Source organism: Solanum lycopersicum, chromosome 4 (assembly GCF_036512215.1).
Source record: "Solanum lycopersicum chromosome 4, SLM_r2.1".
NCBI classification, from domain to species: domain Eukaryota; kingdom Viridiplantae; phylum Streptophyta; class Magnoliopsida; order Solanales; family Solanaceae; genus Solanum; species Solanum lycopersicum.
In genome coordinates this window covers 35,146,833-35,163,110 of record NC_090803.1, presented here as the reverse complement: position 1 = coordinate 35,163,110, position 16,278 = coordinate 35,146,833, and the positions used below count along the sequence as shown (strand labels likewise).

Genomic DNA, 16,278 nt, shown 5'->3' with positions numbered 1-16,278 from the left:
CGACCTTTCATGTTACAATCAGAGATCCAAAGGGTTAACCGTTAAGAGCACAAGGAAATAAAAATGCAAATGATCGAGTGTGCCTGGGGTAGGTTTTGAATCTCAACAAAACAGCATATGAGAGAATTCTCTGCAAAATTTTGGCTACAGACGAATTTTTTTTCCAATGTTACATCTCTACAAAACTTTCAAAAGACAACTCATTCTAGATTTAGAATACTTGTCTAATATTGATGTTGATTCTAGAAGTCTTAATGTACTCCAACAAAGCAGAATCCTCTTCATCAGAAAACAGCAATTCAAGGGAGGATATCTCAGCATTTTCTTTATCAGTGAAGATCCTAGGGACACCTGCAAGGCACAACCAACAAATTAATGCATTTCAAAAAAGTTCTTTTTTTTTTTTTCTCATTTCCAGCACACCTCCCCACAAACCGAAACAATATGGCTGCTATAATGGTCAAATGGGGAAAAAACATATAATGCTGACAATGTTTTCAAAAGCAAAAGGGTTCAATGAATCGACCAGTTCTCTATTGAATCACTTCGCTAGTCATTCTTTCGAGCACACTTTTCTAAAGCTCATTGCTTCACCCATGAAGCGGTGAAGCAATAATCCCTTGGGAAATTTTGAAAATCACCCCATCGTTTTAGACAAACAAGAATATAATTTTTAGTAACACTAAGCAATGAGAACTTCTCAGTAAGCAATTATAATACTCATAAAAATTACAGTAATAATCTTATATCATTAACTTAGGCATTTCACTCCCTTGTTAAAACTCAAAAAACACACTGCTAGGATTTTCAGGAGTTCTGACAGAGGAAGTCACAAAAACACAGATAGAAACCAGCTTGTTGAAATGAATCTTCAATTGCAGTAAGATGTCGTTGATACTTTTCGATGACATTTCTCAATAACCTCAGTGTATGAAAAAACTGATGATTTAACACTTTCTAATGATCTTCTGTGCCAAAAGATTTTCGTTGACCTTACCGTCAGTATATTAGAATTTATTTATTTTTTCTTTCAATGGTGATCCATCAAAAAATTAAAACATCTGATATATTATTTGACCTTTTCAACAAATAGGCCGTAGAAAGCTCGACGTGCTGAAAAATATTTTGATTTTCTGACAGTAGGGTCGTCAAAGTGTTACATTTTCAGAAAAAATGTTAGAGCACTTCTATTGCTTTCTTTATTTCAGTTTTCAAACTTGTATGTGATGTATTATGTCCCAATCACTTTCTTGATGTAATAGATGGCTTATTGAGACTTATATTAGACTTCTGCTTTTGTCAAACTCTTTAAATGAATTAAGACTGTCCTCTTGAAATTTTTGTTTCTATCTTGTATGATGCATTGCTAAGTGGCTACTGTAGGGCCTTTTGGGGTTCTACACGTCACGTTACGCCTGGGGTATACTTTGGGTCGTGACAACGAGCCAGGGAAGTTGGGCAATTTCAAAGCACTGAATCAAGGATCGCAACCAAACCTGAAATTTTGGTGAGGAGGAACTCATCAACCCTCCTCACACTGCGAGGTCCCTTGATGAGCATCTCAGTTTTTCATACCATAGTTTTGATTAGCATGAGCCGAGTTTTTATTGGCATGAACAGCCTCTTATACACCCTAGGCCATATATAAACCCCAAGAAACGTCTTTTGAGGGGACACTTTTGAGGGCAAGAACCACACCAGAAGCAAGGGCTAACGATATTAAGAAATGAGCTTCGTGTTTCTCCCATTATTTGTTGTTGTTTATGAATTTTAGTCTTGAGCTTTTGAGTAAAATTATGAGTAGCTAAATTTAGAATATTGACGGAAACATTTATTGAATGATTTCTTGCCAGTGTTCAAATATAATTGGCTATTTGCCAGAAAATAGGCATAGTTCAATTTGTATGAGTTCAAGGACATCGGTCATGATTTAATAGCTTGATTATGAGTAGTCAAATGTGTTCATGTATGTAAGTAAGAAATGAGATAAAGATAATAAACTAAGTAACGGAAGTTGTATGTATTTGACGGTTTTCTCAACAAAAAAAATAGTAAGCAAAGAAAGTCGTATGGAGCAGTAGATCTCCGATATGTTCGTTTTCACGGATCCGCGGATGTTTGAGTGTTCTTAGCTTCATATCCGAGAATGATTCAGTAAATGCTATAATTTAAGGACTTAGGTTATGATTGGTTATGGAAGAAAACATCTTGACCGTTGTTGCCGGAAAATCTCCACCTCCAATAGAGTCTCAAGCACATATTGGAAAAAGTGGATTCACTTGATTTGAACAACAAGACACCTGTTAGGGATACTATTCTAATCTAGAACATTGTACTGAGGGCAGAATAGTATTTGTAACTAGTGTATCTTTTTCTTTCTGCATTTTATTTATTCAGTCAGTTAAAGAGTGTGTTAGATTATGGATTGCTTTTCCAAGTTTTAGTCTGTATAAATATTTACACCATCTCTTGTACAAAAATATACACAACACATAGAGGTTTATCTCTGCAAATCAGTCTCTTCATTACAGTTTTTCTCAACCGCTTAATTTAAGACCAAGGGGGGCGGGGGGGAGGGGGGAGGAGGAAGGGGGTTATTGTCTCATTCAAATGGTGAAGGAGGTTTTTTTCCCATGCCCAAAAGGTAAAAGGGGTTCAGTTGAATTTACTCAAAAAAAATGATCTTTTCAACAGCTTCCTCCAGCTACTATCAGTGGCAGTCAAACCACTAACCACACAAATACCCATTTCTCATCAAAATATGCGCAGACCTCAGTCTCCGTACAGCATAAGATCACTAATTATTTGAGCCTTCTGTAGATGAACTTGAAAATGAAAAAAATAATATTCTTGGCCTTTTATTTTCTTAATTTAACTTGGTATCTAAGAATGCTAAACCTCAGTATAAGCTAGTTCTTCAAGTAGTTCATGTTTGACCATTCTAGATCATCAAAAAATGGGAACAAGACTATTTATTCCCAAGTAAAATCAGCTGAACAATGTAAAATACTTCTACCAGTAGACCAAGAATGATTTAAAAAGTTTTACGACCAAATTTCTGTCAACTACATATAGATGCCCAATATCCTACAATAATCATCACTTACTACTAGCACACCACAAACAGAAAACTAGAAGATAAGTAGTCAACTAACCATGGAAGCATTCCCTTGCTTGTCCTGCCATAAGAATAACATCACCACTTCGAACAAACATTGCAAGAGGTGGAACCTCCCTAGACTTTCCCCCGATAAGGAAAATGCCTTTACAGCCCAAGCTACAGAGAAAAAAGAACACTTGTCAGGCCTTAGTAACGTTTCCTACATATCAAAGTTTGAACTTAATTCAAGTAGAAAGAGCTGTAAGAAATCAGTACTTACCTCATGCTAACAATAGGCTTACTCCAATCCTTCTCCATGTCATCAAGGTGGCCACCAAGTGTGTCACCTTAAAGGAGTAGAGAAAACTAGAATTAGCAAATAAGAAGTCAACTGTAGTGGCTCATTTTTATAAACACTTAGTATCGGTATAGATTCATATGCTTGAGACCTAGAAGACAAATATTTGAGAATGGGTACCTAGACCAAAGTAATTGACAATTGCTGCTTCTGCCTGGAACACTTCACCTAATGGCAGGGTAGGTGCTGCCATTCTTTCAGCCAGTAGGCAAAGTGCATCAGGTATCTTGTTGTGAGGCAGAGAAATATTATAGCTCCGCTGAGCAAATGCAAGGAAAAAAAAATCAGAACAGATACTAATCAAGGAAATAAAAACTATGAAAACAATCCAAGGTTAAATAAAATTAAGCACATAAAAAGAGTACAAAATATACTGTACGGAAGAAGGAAGGAATGCTGAGTGTACAATTGCTAAAAACTCTCATCAGCAGGAATAGACACAAGAAACTAATGTTACAGCACAATGAACAACTTACTCAAAAGACAATATATCGTCAGTGCTTAGCTAAAATATCAATAACATTTGTGGACTTAGATAAGGTCATGAAATAATTTGAGGAAGGAAGGAATGCACAATTCCTATTTCATTGGTATCAGTGAGTTTTAACAGCAAGTGAAGAAACAAATGGTACCACAATAAGAATCACACGATGGTATTCAAAGCCTACATAACTTGTTCGGCTCACATATAAAATAAGCCCAACTCCTATGAATACTTTAAAAAGGGTATTATGATGCACAAATGAGAAATATTGAATATCCTCACATCACTAGGACTGCATGCAAATGAGCAACAAGCCATCTAAATGAACCTTTGAACAAATATACTGCAGTTTATGAGGAGAAACTCAGCAAGACCTTCGACCAGTCAAACTGCAAGCCAAGGGTGCTCCACCGTAACTTACGAAGCAAAACAGAGGCTAACACTGATTTGCATGTAACTCCTTTGGATAATGCACCTGATTGATCAAAAAAGTTCCATGTGGGAACATTTATGTCGTTTTCAATGATTTCCACCTCAGAATTATTGGTTCCACAGTACTGCTCCTCTTGAATTAAAACTTTATTATCCTTGGCAGCAGCAAATAAGTCCTGTAGAGGCCCATAAATTGCATTGTGGTTGGTCCTGTTAGGAGGTTGGGGAAAGCTTGTTAAACTCTCCTTTATCCACCGGCATTGCTCCTCAACGGGTAATGCTCCAGGAATGAAATAAAACCCTGCAACAATCAGGACAAAAGCTTCAATGTACAGCATGCTAACAACAGAAGATTAATTGAGAATTAATGTCATCAACCGACTATGCCTCAACACATAACAAAGTTGCAGCCAGCTATAGTCCTCTATAACCATTCACTATATTCAGGCCCAAATCATTCCATTGCTACTTTGCCTATAAATAAATTTCCTTCAAGAAAAATATGAGCTGTAAAACTAAATGAACTCTCATTACTATCATATACTTAACATACAAGTCAGGACTACAAAGATAGTGAAATAATGTATTGAAGTAGATTTTTAATAAGTACATCATTAAGTTATAGTTCACCTGTCAATTCTATACACGTAAATTATGGAGATTATGTTGAGTAATAGGGTGTTTAAGGATTGGTTTCCTATCATAATGAGCTTTACGAATTACATATTGTATGTATGGTTGTTACCCGTTGTATTGTATTGTTAGTCTAAACAATGTTTGTTTTGATTGTTACTTAAATTCTATTGTAGTGTATTGTTTAAATCCATCTTTAAGTAACAACAAAAAGACCCAATTTATGTAACAACCGATTCGGTGTGATCGTGTCGTCACCTCAATATTTTCTTCTCATTTTGTCTTTATTTATTATTTAATAATTACATTTCATCTTTTAGCTAACTTTTTGATAGTAGCTCTACCCGTACTCTACTTTTCTTACAGGTTTATCATTCAAATTATGGATGTGTGACAATATGTAAGTACAATCTATCCAAACATCATATTCATTAGAACAATACAATACGTAACAACCATCCAAACAACTCTCAAAGGTCACATCTTTTTTTTAAAAAAAAATAAAATGACCTGGAATTGTTTACTGATGAAAGTTGAAGATAGATATTCTTAATAGATAAGTCAAGTCCAATGGAAATTGTGCAATATTAACGTGATAAGGCATACCGGGATGACTTTCCAAGCAGAAGATAGGAGTATGGAGATCGCAATGAATTGGGAAAATGCCTGAGGGAAGTTCAGCATTTCTGTGGTAAGCCTCTGAAATTGACTTGAAATCAGTAACGTCAGACAAATCTACTGGTCTGGGTTGCTTTTTCCTGAGTTGAACAACAACAGATTAGTACACGTAAAAGAGATGCAAGTATTCTATAAGAAACTTACTTTCGGGTATTGTCGTAATACAGCTTGTATTTCTTTTCAGCCATCCTGAAAGCGGTTCGCTCTGCATCTTCTGTGGGACCGTACATCTTCTACTACCCCTAAAAACACATAAATCTTTCAATTAGGGTTCACGCCCTTCCATCACAAAATTTAACTTATCAATCAACTATGCTGACAACTTTCCAAGTTTAGGTCTGTTTGTTTTCATCTCAATAACTAATACTTCATTTGTTTGTTTGGAAACATCTCAATATTTAGCTTTTTAAAAAAATAAAACTACTTAAACACAATAAATATCAAATATAACATTATCAATAAATATTTATAAAAATACACCATTTTAAAAAGAAAATGTTAAGATATTTGAACTTATAAATAGATATTTTAAGTTTGATAAATACAAAACAAAATTAAATGAACTACATATATAAAATACTATAATAAAGATAATTATTAGGGAAAAAATGTAGTCATCATTTTTTTAAAAAAAATCAACATAAATTAATCATCACATAATCAACACGAAATAACACACTATTACAACAATGAGAATTCTATCACAATTAGTATTCCTCCTATTTTTGAACTTGAGGTCCTTTATTCCTTCAAATTATTGGGTTTATCTACTGCCAAACAACAAAAGAAAACCTAGTCGGCTCAAAAGTGACCAAATAAGGATATAGCAAGACTCTATGAAATAGGGTTTCCTAAGTGAGTCTTCAACTTCTTCATTCCCTGACCCTTCCACATCTCTAATGAAGCTCCACCTTGTTACCCCTTGTTACCCCCAACAATAATCTTTGCTTCCTTCTCATATGGATGATTAACATATTCCATCGCTAGCCTTCTCTTATAGTGTCAAGATCAACTTTCAAAGTTACTTCTTCATTTTCTTCTCCGATTTTTTTTCTTTTCATTTCTCTATTGATTTATCTCATCTTTAGATGTACTATCCGATTTGGATGTATGAGCTCTATCGATCTTGGAAAAGACTATGAACCCTTCATTCCAGCTTTGAAGATCCTTGTAAGTAACTATTTCTCATATGCCTTGCGTCTCTGCTGATATTCTAACCTTTTCCTTCTTGTAGTTGAAGTAGAAAAGGAGAAAACCAAATTGCTCTTAAGTTTTATCTTGATCTCCTAGCTAAATACAAGTTAAGAATACAGATCCGACTCCTCGACTCTCATGTTTTTTGGTGCTTTCATAACTTCTTGTTAGCTATCATAACTTAGGATAAATATGATAGCTTAATATAAATAGTCCATTACATCTTGTTTTCTCCTTATATAGATGTTACTTGACTTATAAACATAGTTGTGGAGTTATTTGCATTTGTTGTGTATTTAAGCATGTTAGTTGTTGTTATTGATGTTAATTTTCCTTATCTTGACTCTTACTGAAGGAATTTGTTGCTTGTTAATATTAGGTATTCTCCTTGCTCAACTTGATAATTGATTATAGTTTTGAAATTTTGAATTCCCTCTGTACCAATAGCTACATTAGCAATAAAGTCTACTAAATGATTTGAAATTCTCTAGATATATTCTTAATTTGAACATTTACGTTCTTCATGATTTCCTAAATATATGTCACTCTCTCAACTATTTCTCATGGTATTCTCCAATTCTTGACTAGCATGTTTTCTCACACTAATCAAATTTATCTCAAGAGGATTTGTTGAAATCCATTTCTTAAACGGAAACACAAAACTTCTCAAATAGCTATTGATTTTGCTTTCATGTTTGTAGTTATCCCAATATTCTCTCCTTTTGCATATGCTAGATCTCCACCATTATTTCTAATAAAAAATCATATTCATTATTTTCTCGATTACCTTTACTAGCACAATCAGTGTTGCATGTGATCCATCTTTCTTTCAATAACTTTCGATTCACTATAAGGTAATCGAGAGTAAGTTTATATCTCTACAACATGTCCATAGTTTCTTTCCATTGACATGGAACCTTCTTGGGCAATGGGAACTTTCCTTCTAACCAACTGATGTATTTTCATCTAATAATGGTTCATTCACTTGAGTGAATGTTCATTTCAGTGTCTTTTTGCATTTCTCCTTTTCTATAATTCCCACATTATGATAGTTGGGGATTGCCTTTAATATTTTTGTTAACTTATTTGATGTCTTGTGTTCCCATCATGGGATAATGAGTTGTTGAAGATGAATTCCTTTAATATTTGTACATGTACATGAAATAAAATGCTTTTATAGCCTTTGAGCTACGGAATCTGTTAGTAAAAGATGTATTATTATTTTCATTCTCCATACTTATAATAATTGCATTTTGAAACCACTTGCAGCTAACATTATTATTAGTAAAAACTCTCTTTATTTCATACTCCCTAATGAAGAAGACAATTTTAAAAAGATGACCCTTGATCCAGTTTTTTTTACCCTTTTTTGTTCCACTACTCCCACTTAAGTTGTTGAAAATCGACCTCACTATGAACCTCCCTTTGTTTTCTCCTATCCACCAAGCCTTATCTATGTCGTCCTCAGATATATGATCTTTGAATTTCTTAACATATCCCATATTTAGTTTATAATGAAATTTTTAACCTCCAATTTCTCTTCTATTATGACATCGTCTTCAGTAAAGGACCAAGCCACTTGTCTAGTTCAGTTGTTAAATCATAAACTAGAAGTTTTTAACTTTAAGTTGCCACCAAGTATTGTGTTCCATCTCCTCCCTCACATTTGTCATTTTTTCTCCAAACATGAGAGGTTCCTATTATTCTCATTCCTTATTCCTTTCTTATATTGCAATTTACAAAAAATTATAATTCCAATATTAATTTCATGCACAATATCTATATATGTATGGGTGCTATTAAAAAATTAATATCGTAACACTTGTAACTATGAATTGTAATCAATATTATTTATATATGAAAATTTTAAATAAAATATTATTATTATATATATTACGCCCTGAGTCTACACCCTAGATATAACACAACGTACAAGACTCTAAAGAGCCTCATAACATTCATAACATAGGATAAATGAAATAGTGCAGAATTAAAACCTTTATTTAAATCTATACAATCGAAAAAATTTATTTAAAAACACAATATATGTCTACAATCTCACATGTCCATCTAAACAAGTATTGAAATTAAAAGTAAAGTCACGACCCTTCACAATTGAAAGTCTTAAACAAAGTGTAGAAATAGTCTATCACAACAAAAGATATAAAACATCATGTACTTGTCCTCAGATCATGAGGATATACCACTAGCCTTGAAAGAACTCAATCCAAGTATTTATTCACGACGGGAATCAAATTGAGTGTCAATCCCTACACTTTGTAGAAAATAAAAGAAATATGGGTTTACACATTTAATGTACTAAGTGTGATAGCCAGGCAAAACTATGCTTAAAAAGGAAATTTTCTTTGAAAATCATGATATATGCCAATTTGAAAAAACTTCATGAACATAAGTATAAGAGGCACAAGATAAACACAATCAACATTCAAGTAATTTCATCACATTAAACCTTCACCTCAAGTAATCTCAAGCTATATTTTGTGCAATGTATGAATAGAGTCTCATACCACCATCCACAGTAAGTACCACATTAAGGCCACCAAAATTGAATTTACCATTCCTCCTTTTCATCTTTGAACCATACTCATACATAAGGAAACATAAACATTTCATAAGTCATGATAAGGAAAGTAAGTCATAAATAAAATCCAAGTAAAGCAAGCATCAACTCATTGAACATTTAAGTCAACATTCTTCATTAGCTTCATTAAGAGAGCATTCATTCATTAGTCATTAAGACCTTAGAGAACTCACTATAGCCCTCTTAAAGTCTACTCGTGCAATACATGAATGACATCCCATACTACCACCCATACTTCATAAAACTTATCAGGAAATCATAGTGCACATCTCAAATGATGGGAATAAGCATTTAAACGACATAGACTATGTGAGCTTGGCATGAAATTCGGTGCCATGAACCTTCATGCCGTAAAGAAGTAGTCTACTTGCCTAAGGTAGGACCGGTAATATTTTAGCTTAGGTGGATCCACTAGCTATACCTTTGTGGGCACAAAGTTATGGGATAGGACAATGTTCATTGGAACCCTAACCTAACATTGAGAGATTTTCTATCTTACCATATTATAACATTTCGGAAAATCATATGTCTAGTGAAGAGCCAGTAAGTCCGTTAGAATACATATTGGGGATACATAGGCATTCCAATGAACAATACTGAAAAATATTGGGCATAGTATAGAAAAATGGCTAAAGGGTAGCCAATTTCTATATATACCCAAATAAGCAAAAAATAGTCCAAGCTTGTTTAGAAATGTACCAGCAAAAAATACCCTAAACTAAAATGCTTTTTCCTTTAACTCACAAAAAGGTATGAGGCATCCAAGTGTCAAGCCTAGATACCATGTCACATGATCAATTAAAATGATCATGTAGAGTAAGCAGTGCCAGAGGACATAACGAGGATCCTTAAGACAATAAGTAAACATTCCCAAAGGAACCATAAATAATAGTTAGTTAGGAAAGTACAACAAACCCATGTACAAGCACATGTTCAAGGCATGTGAAGAAGCACCAAAGGAGGGGACCACCCAAACCGAATTCGGTTAGGGTAGTTAAGGGGACAAAACGTGTATAAGGGATCACTTCATGTGGGGCCTAAAGTCCTAACCAATTTTAGACTCTAACATACTTCCCCAAATATCTAAATAACCTAGTACTAACTGAAATGGACCTACTAGTGCACCTGACAACCTAGGCCAAAAACGGGTTGACACTAACCTAGTACTAGTTAAAGAGACAACCTAGTACCTAACATATGATGGTCAAAAAGGTTAGTTATGGTCCTATAAACTAAGGGGTACGTAATTAATTCCCCTAGGTTATCTAATTAATTTATTTATCAAATTAATTAAATAATTTAAAAGGGCTAAAACCAAAACTATAAGGAAATTTTCAGATTTTGGTTAAGACAAGAAAGGGACAACCTAGTACCTAACCTAGGATGATCCAAAGAGTTGGTTAAGGTCCTAACAACTTAGGGATACTAGTTAATTAATTAATTTACTAACTTAATTAATAAATTTAAAGGGTCAAAACTGAAATCACAAAGAAGTTTCAAGATTTCAGTTGAGACAAGAAAAAGACAACCTAGTATTTAACCTAGGATGGTCCAAAGGATTAGTTATTGTTATAACGAATTAAGGGTACTTTAGTAATTATCATAGGTTACTTAATTAATTAAATTATCAATTTAATTAATTAAATTAAAGGGGTAAAATCGAAATTCTTATGCTAACCTAATATAATGCAAGAAACATCCTAGTACTTAACCTAGGATGGTCCTAAAAGGTTGATTATGGTTCCAATAACTTAGGGGTACTTTAGTACTTAACCTAGGTCCCTAAATTAATTAAATTAAGGATTTAAATTAATTAATATAAAGTCAAAATGTTGACCTAAACCATAGTCAACACCAAAATTACAAATTTTAGGTCAAGTCAACATTCTCCTATGTTTAGTCAACTTAGGAGTTTTTTGTTTAGTAATTAGTTAATTAATATATTTAATTAACTTGTTAAACCCTAAGTTGAATAAGTGAAGGTCAGTTCCTTAACCTAAAAACCACGTTCAAACTCAAACAAATACACGACTAAAACCAGAAAACAAGCGCAAGAAAAAAATTTAGAAAATTTCTTAAACGATTTTCAAGGTTTCTTCAAGGTTCATTCAAGGTGGTCTTCATAGATTAAGTTCTACTTAACATATGGGTTTCTCTCCTGCACTTATTTCTTCAAGAGAACTTTCTTTTGAATGATTCAAAGATTTTGAAAACTAGGGTCGTTTCCCGTCGTTCTTGTCGAACTCCTTTTCCCTAGTATCCTTGTTACAATTTAAAAGTTGAATAGGTTAGAAATCATATTGTTGGTATGTGGTGCTGGCTGATGTTAATGTATATAGTTTTTCATTAAATAATGATTGACTGAACCTATTAGTTGGACTCGTTTGATGCTAAGTGTTATTATGTGAATTAAAAGAATGATACTATGTTAAAAATATGTTCGAAAATATTATGTATGAAGATGTTACGGTCTGTTGTGCATACTTGCTGTTAATATGACGTTATGAAGTTGGTAAAGTCATCAAATATTAATATGATGCTATCCATTAAGACTTAAAAATGTTACTCTAAAGTCATGAACTAAAATTGGCTTAACAAGGCCACTATGAAATCATATCTTGAATGAATTGGCTATCTGGTTCCAAAAAAATTGGCTATTTGTCAAAATGAATATGCTAATGGCTAGAAATTTATATAAATGATTAAAAGATTGGCTAAGGGTTTATGCATATGAAAAATTAAAGATGCACACCAATAAGAATGAATTTGCTAGTCTAACATCCCAAATCTTGAGCCAATACTAATTGTATGCTAAATCTTGTGTAATTAGAGTATCAAATGATAATATAAGCACTTCTAAAGTAATATCAATGAATCCATAATCAAGGGCATGCCACTCATTGGGACAACTCCCAACATGCTCTAAAATAATGACGTATGAACTCATGAAACTCATTGAATGAAGTGCTCATAATCCATAAACGATGATATGAATCTACTACACTAAAGTAAGTAACATGAGTTATAACATAATTAAAGGGGTCTAAAGTAAGTAATTGACCAGAATGGGGTGTTAAAGGAAGTGAGACAAGTCTCACTTACACCTAAGCTGCTACGTTAAAAGAATATTCACGTACGATGGTATTAGAAGGTGTGAGCCAGTCTCATTAACACCAAAGGATGATATGTAAGGAAACTTCACATTTCATCTATGTAAATTAAGGATGACCATTCATTATAGAGTAAGTAAATCTTAATCTAGATGCAAGCCTCCATAATGCCTGAGTCAACACTAGAATATAAAGAAGAAATGAACATTCACGTAAAGGGGTGAGTAATTATGAAAAACAAATGTGCTAATGTTAATGAATGTGGTGACAACATGATAAGAGTCTAATGTAAAAGATGAGAGTAGTATTAACTGAGCCTAAGTAAATGTTACCAAATCCTACTCACCTATGAGAGTGTAAAGCTAAAGAAGAGATCAGTCTCTATGAACACTCTAACGAAAATATTGAGATTAATGTATACTAATACTAATGATGAGATGAGAAATAATCTACTGAGCTATGATGTCCTCATACTAGAAGCCATCTTCCATGACGTATGAGTTGAATGTAATGGAAATTTATACTAAGCACCGATAGACTAGCTATGAGCGGTGATGCCTTCTTTCGGGAAGGGCGGAGGTTCATGTAACTCTCATGAGATGAGACTGTCCGGCATGCCAGGTATGGGTCTCCTTATAACTCCTTGTCTTTGAATCTATACTGCCAATATAGGGATCTAGCAGGGTTTGACTCCCTATATATGCCAGCATGTTCGGGATACTTTGATTGGTGATTCCACCTATTTTCGGTGTGGGGCAGACACTGGTTTTAATGATGCTCACATGATCTATGTCGGTTAAGGTTAAATTTCCCAAAGAAAGAATGAGTCCAGACTTAAAGTATGAAAGATAATGAAATGAACGACACCGAAGGTTTTTGTGCAAGACAATCGGGAGGTGAAACCAGATTCAAGCAATGACATTAGGTCATTCTTGGTCATTGCACTTCATGATCCCGATGAGAGTCTTAAGCTTTATCCTAGGTATAGCTGGTGTTAACATCAGCCTACGAATGAATGAAATGAATAATGTGAAGTACGAATGAACGAATGAAGCAGCCTCTGGGTTTGCTAAAGAAGGCCCTCAGGCTGAGGTCCCATATGTTGGGCCCTCACTTGAGATGTCTTAATGTTACATCAATGATTCCAAAGTCTCGTGTATATGAAATGTATAATATATAAAACATGAAATTAATGAAATCAATGGCATGATCAATAGAGAAATGCTTATGAAAGGTAATGAATATACAGTGTAAAGAATGACTCACTATAATGTAGGGAAATAATTCCTTAGTCCTTGGATTACTTAGTTTATTCATTGTGGGTATGATACTACAATGAATCATTGCACTTGTAAGTAAAACATACGATCAAAAGAATTATTGAACTACACATCAACAAGAAGAAAAAGATTGAAAGATAAACTAAGGCTTGTGCTAATATTAGAGTATGAGTAGATGAATCAAGGTATATAAACAGGGTCAATAACCAATTAATGGGCATAGCCAATAAAGATTGACTTATAAATATATTCATACCCAATTTAAGAATGAAATATTTATCTTGTAAGTAAGGTAGACAATAATGGAGCATGAATTATAAATCAACTAAAGAATGGGCATAGCCAATAAATATTGGCATATATATATATATATAATCATACCCAAAGGAAATAAGAATGAAGAATCTAAAGTAGAGTAGCCAAATATCTCTTTCGTCTTGTGAATTGCTTACTCGATTCGTTGTAGGTATGGGACTACAATGTACAATTGCACTTGTAAGTGAAACATAAGATTAAAGGAGATCGTTGAACTACATAACAAGAAGAAGAAACATACTAAAAAATAATCTATGTCAAAAATAGGGCTCTCGGGTTTGGACTATCCAATTTCCAAATCTTAGCTCGAGTTGTTCTAAAATTATGTGGATGATACTAATGTTTTGTAATCATACAGAAAATGAGTTGTGTTCTTTGAATACATTAATATACGTCATATTCATACCACAATTTACATATAACGATTTAGGAAAGTCTAGTCACTAGGTTTTCCAGACGTAGCATGTTGTTTAGGAAGAGCTTTCTTTGATCATGCATAGCCTTATGTGTATGTGTGCATACATGATATACCGTGGTTTCACGGTATTATTAATACTTTTTCCTTAAGTTTAGTGTGTACAAAAACCTTTTTGTGCTAACTTTTATATAAGTTTCTCTTTGTTTTGCAGGAAGTCCGAAGCTGAATGCAGAGATTTTGAGCGAAGAAATGCAGAAGAGACCACCTACGGAGCTTATGACGGTCCATCGTGCTTGTGACGGTCCGTAGGTGGCAGCGTAGTGCAGCTGCTGAAGGAAGATGGGGAAGTCTGACCACGTGTGGGATTACGAAGCTTGTGACGGTCCGTCGTGGCTATGACGGTCCGTCCTGCAGGTTCGTCGTGAAGTTCAGAGAAGTGATCCCAGTACCCAGATTCCAAGAGTTGAAGTGTTTTGGAACGAAGACCCTCGACGGAACGTTGTGCTTATGACGGTCCTTCATACTTGCCGTCAAGGGGAATGAAGAGAGCAGCAAAAGACATTGCACAAGTATGGGACGACGGAGTCCATGACGGTCCGTCGTGACCACTACGGTCCGTCGCGAGGTCCGTCGACCCAGCCGCGTTTTGGCAGATTTCCAGCAATTAGAATCCCTGTTTAATTAGGTTTTTGTTTTTTTATAAATAGTTCCAAAAAACCTCGTTTTTGAGGTTAGACTCCGTATTGTTAGACTCCGTATTGTTAGACACCAGATAGTTAGACATCATATTCTTAGACTTTGTGTATTAGTGTTGGATTTTGAGATTATTGCAAGTGAATATTGGTGATTAATCAAGCAAACTTTTGGATTTTACTCTTTCTCATTGAAGTAAGTACATGAATTCTTATCTACTATATTTGAATATTGTGTTTATGGCTATGAGTAACTAAACTCCATAACTAGGGTTGTGGGAACCATAGGCAAAGAATGAGATAAATCCTAACTAAAATAATAATTCTAGAATAGTGTCTTGCATGTATTAATAATTCTTTCGCTTAGAAGTCCTTTTAACGGATGGCCAACTTTAGAACTCGCCTTAATTATACTTGCCGGACCAAGGAGGTAGATAATAGGAAAAGAATTATTAACATAGATTTAGTGTATACTATCTAATAGGCTAGTATTGATTGGTACGAGGTAACAACTTAGTCAAATATCGAATACGATGCTTAATATGAGGTAAGGATAAGGGTTAGGATAGCAACACACGTAGCTGGACCAAGGTGCGGAGTGAGATTTTCTAGATGTCGGACCAAGGATTTAGAAATACATAACTTATCACTTTGCATGCAAGATACTAGGAAAGAATTGTTATAGTAAGAGTTATCAAGTTATGAACCTGTGGGGAACACGTAAACCCTAGTTACTTTGATTAATTGATTAAAATCAAACATTCAAAGTTGTTAAGTGTCTCTATCAAGTTTGTTAATTGATTTTACTCATTTAGAAATAGAAACCCCCCTTTATTGTTTTTACTTTCCAAGGAAGTCATTGACCAAACAATAGTAATAACAAGTTGAAGTTAAGTCTAGACTATTTTCCTCGTGGGAACGATCCCAATCTCACTAGTTGGGTTATTTACTTGACACAACCGCTTTACTTCTTATTTGAGAA

At 34.1% G+C, this 16,278-nt stretch overlaps 1 protein-coding gene and 1 long non-coding RNA gene across 2 annotated transcripts; one reads left to right on the top strand and one right to left on the bottom strand.

The window, feature by feature from the left end:
- Nucleotides 1-89: 89 nt before the first annotated feature.
- LOC101265634 (DNA N(6)-methyladenine demethylase ALKBH1A) lies at nucleotides 90-6,450 on the bottom strand. Its single transcript, XM_004237516.5, has 7 exons — nucleotides 5,830-6,450; nucleotides 5,614-5,765; nucleotides 4,317-4,675; nucleotides 3,579-3,717; nucleotides 3,381-3,447; nucleotides 3,156-3,277; nucleotides 90-351 (listed from the first exon to the last, which is right to left on the bottom strand). The coding sequence occupies exons 1-7, from the start codon at nucleotides 5,913-5,915 to the stop codon at nucleotides 212-214; spliced, it is 1,065 nt and encodes a 354-aa protein (XP_004237564.1). The 5' UTR covers nucleotides 5,916-6,450; the 3' UTR covers nucleotides 90-211.
- Nucleotides 6,451-6,638: 188 nt separating this feature from the next.
- LOC138348278 (uncharacterized) lies at nucleotides 6,639-15,477 on the top strand. Its single transcript, XR_011220647.1, has 2 exons — nucleotides 6,639-6,855; nucleotides 14,816-15,477. It is a non-coding gene; the product is annotated as an uncharacterized lncRNA (long non-coding RNA).
- The last annotated feature ends 801 nt before the right edge of the window (nucleotides 15,478-16,278 follow it).

Coding starts and splice junctions, on each gene's coding strand:
- LOC101265634 (XM_004237516.5), bottom strand. CDS start 5,915: ATGTACGGTCCCACAGAAGATGCAGAGCGAACCGCTTTCAGGATGGCT. Junction 5,766..5,829: donor TATTACGACAATACCCGAAA/GTAAGTTTCTTA, acceptor TGTTCAACTCAG/GAAAAAGCAACCCAGACCAG. Junction 4,676..5,613: donor CTGCTTGGAAAGTCATCCCG/GTATGCCTTATC, acceptor TGATTGTTGCAG/GGTTTTATTTCATTCCTGGA.